Source organism: Fukomys damarensis, unplaced genomic scaffold (assembly GCF_012274545.1).
Source record: "Fukomys damarensis isolate Sample0158 unplaced genomic scaffold, DMR_v1.0_HiC HiC_scaffold_36, whole genome shotgun sequence".
NCBI classification, from domain to species: domain Eukaryota; kingdom Metazoa; phylum Chordata; class Mammalia; order Rodentia; family Bathyergidae; genus Fukomys; species Fukomys damarensis.
This window is the reverse complement of record NW_022900948.1, coordinates 48,583,376-48,588,176: the sequence shown is the minus strand read 5'-3', so window position 1 is coordinate 48,588,176 and position 4,801 is coordinate 48,583,376. Positions and strand designations below refer to the sequence as shown.

Genomic DNA, 4,801 nt, shown 5'->3' with positions numbered 1-4,801 from the left:
CCACCTGGCCCATTGTGGCCCGCAGGAGGGGAAGCTGGAGCGGAGCAGCCCCTACATCCAAGTGCTGGAGGAAGACTGGCGCCAGGCGCTGCGGGAACACCAGGAGCAAGCCACCACCATCTTCGCCCTGCGGAAGGACCTCCGCCAGGCCGAGGCCCTCCGCACGCGGGTACGAGGGGCGACGGGCCAAGTCGGGCGGAGCTGGGCCTGGCTGAACGACTCCCATGCCTGTCCTTGCGCTGTACTTTTGGAGGCGGAGCCTTGCCCGTCCCCCCCCCGGGGGGGCTGCCCCCTGGTTTAATGCGGGCTGCCGCCCTGGTCTCCGCGGGCCTGCTGTGGGCTCCCGCGTGGCCCGATCACGTGTGCCCCAGGTTCCTTCTATGTCCATCCACCCGTGGGCCAGATGGGCACTAGTGGGGGGTGGGGCTAATGCCGTCCCCACCCCTGCAGTGTGCAGAGGAGAAGGAGATGGTCCAGCTGCAGTGTCTGGCCCTGCGCAAGGACTCCAAGATGTACAAGGAGCGCATCGAGGCTGTGCTGCAGCAGATGGAGGAGGTTGCCATCGAGCGGGACCAGGTGGGCACCTCGGGTAGGGCCAGTGCCATGTGGCGCTCGCTCGCCTGTGATCCCAGCATTGGGAGGATTGGAAATTCCAGCCCCATTGGGCAACTATAGTGACTTAGTGAGACCCTGTCTCAACATTTAAAAAGGGGCTGAGATGTAGCTCAGTGCACAGGCCCTACGTTCAGTCCCCAGTACTTGGGAAAAAAACAAAGCATGTAAACAATAGTGAGGTTAATTTTCCCTTCTCCACACCCTCAGCCCTTCCAGTTCTCAGGGAAAACCATGGTCGCCTTCAGCCCCTTCCTTCCCATCTTCTCTCAGCACTGCTTTTGGATAGTTGTTTCATCTTATTTTACAACAGGAGCTATTTGTTTTCCAAGTAGCTTTTTTGCTTTGTTTTTTGCTACCAGGGATTAAACTCAGGACCTAGCACTTGCAAAGCAGGCGGTGCACCACAGAGCTAAACCCCCAGCCCCAAGTAGCTTTTTTTAACCATGGGCACACTGACTGGCAGACCCTGAGTGCACAGTGAGCGTCCCCGGCTGCAGCTGCCCATTGTGTCCAGGTTGCTTCCGGTCAGTGATGGGGAGCTTCCGCCATGGCTGGAAGGCAGCCTGGCACCATGGGCCAGTGGCCTTGAAACTGGCCAGTGGCCTGAGCTCACCCAGTGATGAGGGTGGGGGCCCCACTGGGGAGGTCCTGTGTCAGCTTCCCCGGATGGGGCTGCTGGTGGCAGCTCCCTAGCACAGCCCCCTGGTACTGATGAGGGGGCAGCTCGGCTCCTTCCAGGTGGCTCTAATCAAAGAAGCAACAAAGAGTAAGGCAGCTGCCAGTACCTAGTCAAGTCCTGGCCACCAGGCTGGGATCCGTGTGCTATCCCAAGATGGGTTTGGTCAGGAGAGGTTTCCAGGTTCTTGGTGTTCTGAACAAAAAACAGCCGGATGCTCAGAAGGAGTAGCAAGGATAAGATTTATTAAAGAGAAATAACAACAGTTGGGAAGAAGTGACAATCCACTGTATGGTGCAAGCGGGCCTCTTCCGACCCTGGGGTTGCGTGAACCTGGGATGGACAGGAGTCAGCCCCACTGGTGGCTCCTGACTCCCCTGCCTGTGTGACAGCAGTTTTGACCACACAAGGTGTCATGGCATCCAAAGCCCACTGTGTGTGGGGCAAAACCACAATGCAGATGAGGCTGGACACAGGCCTTAGGGGATAGGGTGATCTTTATTGGTTTTCTGAATTTTTTTTTTTTTTAGTTTTTTGAAATAGCCCAGGCTGGCCTTGAACTCCTAGTGATCCTCCTGCCTCAGCCTCTGGAGTGCTCAGATTACAGGCCTGTGCTACCGTGCCTGGCTGGTTTTCTGACGTGTTGACACAGTCGTCCTTGTTCATCTGTTTTCTCCATCCCTGTCCCACGCTTTGTTATGTACTTGCCTCTGCCCTACCTCCTGCCTCAGCTGTGGCTCTCCATGGCCTCCTGTTACCTGTGCTGGGCTCAGGTTCTGTCCTGAGGCTGGTAGGGCCCTCCTCAGCTGTACAGTGGTCTCACAGCCCTGGGTCCCCTGGAGGGGATGGGTAAAGAGTGTGAGCTTCACACAGCAGAACCTGAGGTGGTGTTGGTGATCATGTCCCCAATGCCACGTACCTCCCGGATTTATAGGGCATGCGAGTGGGAGGGATGGGAAAGTGCTGCCCTCACGATCCCCGGAAAGCCGGTGATGTCCACGGGGAAGCCAGGGGAGAGGCCTCTGCAGCTCTGCGGGTTGCTGGAGAGGGTGCCTGCCTGCGGCTAGCAGCCGAGCTGTGCCCACGTGTCCCCAGGCCATGGTCTCTCGGGAGGAGCTGCACACGCAATGCGCCCAGAGCCTGCAGGACAAGGATGAGCTGCGCAAGCGGGTCCGCGAGCTGGGCGAGAAGGCCGACGAGTTGCAGCTGCAGCTGTTCCAGTGCGAGGGCCAGCTGCTGGCTGCCGAGGCCCGGCTCAAGCAGCAGCAGCTGGACACGGTGGTCCTGGTGGGCCTGGGTCGGGATCCATGCAGAGAAGGAGCTTGGTGGGGTGCTTGGGCCTGGCCTGGCACAGCCACTGCCCCACTGCCAGCCCCTTCCACCTCCTCAGTGAGGTTGGCATGTCCTTGTGGTAGCCCAAGTGGGAAGTGGGACTGCAGGACAGTGGCTGAGGCCTAGTGACAGCCCTCAGGCAGCCTGGTGGGGGGTGGAGATGGGGGCTGGAGGGGACCCCACAATCTGCTAACCGACCCTTTCCCTGGGACCCAGAGCTCTGACCTAGAGGACAGCTCTCCTAGGAACTCCCAGGTGAGCGGCTCCCAGCCTCTGCTCCCTGGCCACCTGGGCCCCTGTACTTAGTCTCAGAGGGGTACAGGGCTGCCTTCTCTGTCCCACTCCCTGGAGGGGCAGCCTGAAGCCCCTGATGCTCTGTGCAGAGGGTGCCAGTGTGGGCCAGGTCCTGGGCGGGAGGGGCAGTGTGGCTTGCAGAGTGGCCTAACAGGATAACCTGCCTCTCTCTGGAAGCTCTCTCTGCCCCAGGATCTGGAGGATGATGCCCAACTCTCAGACAAAGGTGAGGAGGTGAGGGTACGCAGTGAGCCTCCAGGGAGGCTCCTGGACAGCTCTCTGGCTCTAGGCAGGCACAGCCAGGTGATGCACACCCATTTTGGAGAAAATGAGGCTTGGGGGGATAAGCTGTCAGGTCAAGGACACAAGGAATCGGATTGGGACTTGGGCCCAGCTGATGGGGTGTGTGGCCCATGAGAACATGTTTCTGGGGCACTGGCTGTGGACTGCCCCCCTGTAGGCCATGAGATCACAGAGGGACCAGGGCTTGCCCCTCACACACTCAGCAGAGGGAGGGAGCAGTGGGCCACTGTCTAGTGCACAAGGCTAGGAAGTGAGGACCCACCAGCAGGGCAAGGACATGCTGTGTGCTGTCTACAGTCCCGGGGGTGGGGTGGGGTTTGAGCAGCTGGACAGGACCCTGCCACCCTGGTTTTAAAATTGGGCTATTCATCCCAGAGACAGGACTGGGCCCGGGTCTGGCCAGGACAGAATGGTGCCCCTTGGGGAAACCTGGAGGTGGGGCAAGGGCTGCTGGGAAGGTGAGGGATGGCAAAGGCAGGAGGGCTGAGGCTCTGAGGCTGCGTGGGAATGGAGACAGACTTCCCCAGAGCAGCCTGACCCAGCCTCTGAGCAAAGGCAAAAGGGGGAAGAAGTCGCAGCAAATGGAGAAGTGGGGCAGGCTGCCCGCCACAGCCCAGAAGATGTGAACTTGAGGTGGCGGAACCTACGTGGGCATAGGCGGGCAGGACCCAGGAACAACCAGGAAGCGTGAAGGTGGGAAGGCGAGGGTGCCAATGCAGCCCTGCCAGGCCCCACCACCTTCTGCCCAATCGGCCTGAGGCCTGGTCTGCCAAGGCCCTGGTGGACTCCAGTGCTCCAGCTGCCTGGAGTGTCCACCTTGCTGCTCACCCTCATGCCCACCTTTGGGTGCTACCGTAACCAAAAATGCTCAGCAACTGGGGACACTGCCTGGGGCAGGTGTGGGCAAACTGTCCTGGCATCGGGGTCTTTCCTGCCTGGTGTGCCCTCAGCCATTTGGAGGCAGCCAGCTCAGGAGTGGGTTGGCAGTGATGGTAGTGCTGGGCCCTGCTCCAGGGCCACCTCGAGTGGAGGGCTGGGAAGGTCTTCTGTCCCTCGTCTGTGAGGTGAGACATCGTCACTGAACTCTCGTGAGGACCCCAGGAGACCTCCTGGATCAGCCTGAGTGAGCTGGTTTGGCAGAGGGCAGGGGCGGCACTCCCAGGCCCTGCTGTCTTCCAGGTGGCCTGGCCGAGGGAGAGAACCCGGAGCAGCCTTTTGTGTCCTTGCAGAAGGAGCCGCTCCCGCTGAGCCCTCTTGTAAGGCTTCTCTCTCGGGGTCCCCTCAGCCCTGTGTCCCATTGGCCACTCCTCCCCTTGGGGATGATGCCAAGGTACCCGCGGGTCGTTCCTGGGTGCAGCGTTTGGAACATGAGTGGCACTCCTCGGCTCCTGCACACGGAGCCGACCTGGAGGCCCTGCGAGCGGGCGGGCGGGCAAGGCGTGCAGGTGCAGCTGGCCTCGCCTTCACAGGACGCTGGCCCGAGTGCTGGTGGGGAGCCCCCCGAGAAGGAGCGGCGACGCCTCAAGGAGAGCTTCGAGAACTACCGCAGGTGGCTGGGGCCGCGGGCGCGGGCGGGGGCGA

At 60.9% G+C, this 4,801-nt stretch overlaps 1 protein-coding gene across 7 annotated transcripts in view; it reads left to right on the top strand.

Moving 5' to 3' along the window:
- Card9 (caspase recruitment domain family member 9) overlaps nt 1-4,801 on the top strand; it is an 8,124-nt gene that overhangs the window by 3,042 nt on the left and 281 nt on the right. For 5 of the 7 annotated variants that reach the window (XM_033759256.1, XM_033759258.1, XM_033759257.1 and 2 more), the window contains 6 exons: nt 21-169; nt 451-576; nt 2,387-2,578; nt 2,840-2,878; nt 3,095-3,143; nt 4,400-4,769. In XM_033759256.1, coding sequence (XP_033615147.1) covers nt 21-169; nt 451-576; nt 2,387-2,578; nt 2,840-2,878; nt 3,095-3,143; nt 4,400-4,769 — 925 coding nt within the window. The remainder of the gene's footprint in view (nt 1-20; nt 170-450; nt 577-2,386; nt 2,579-2,839; nt 2,879-3,094; nt 3,144-4,399; nt 4,770-4,801) is intronic. The other 2 variants (XM_010608875.3, XM_010608877.3) reach the window with 1 other exon arrangement.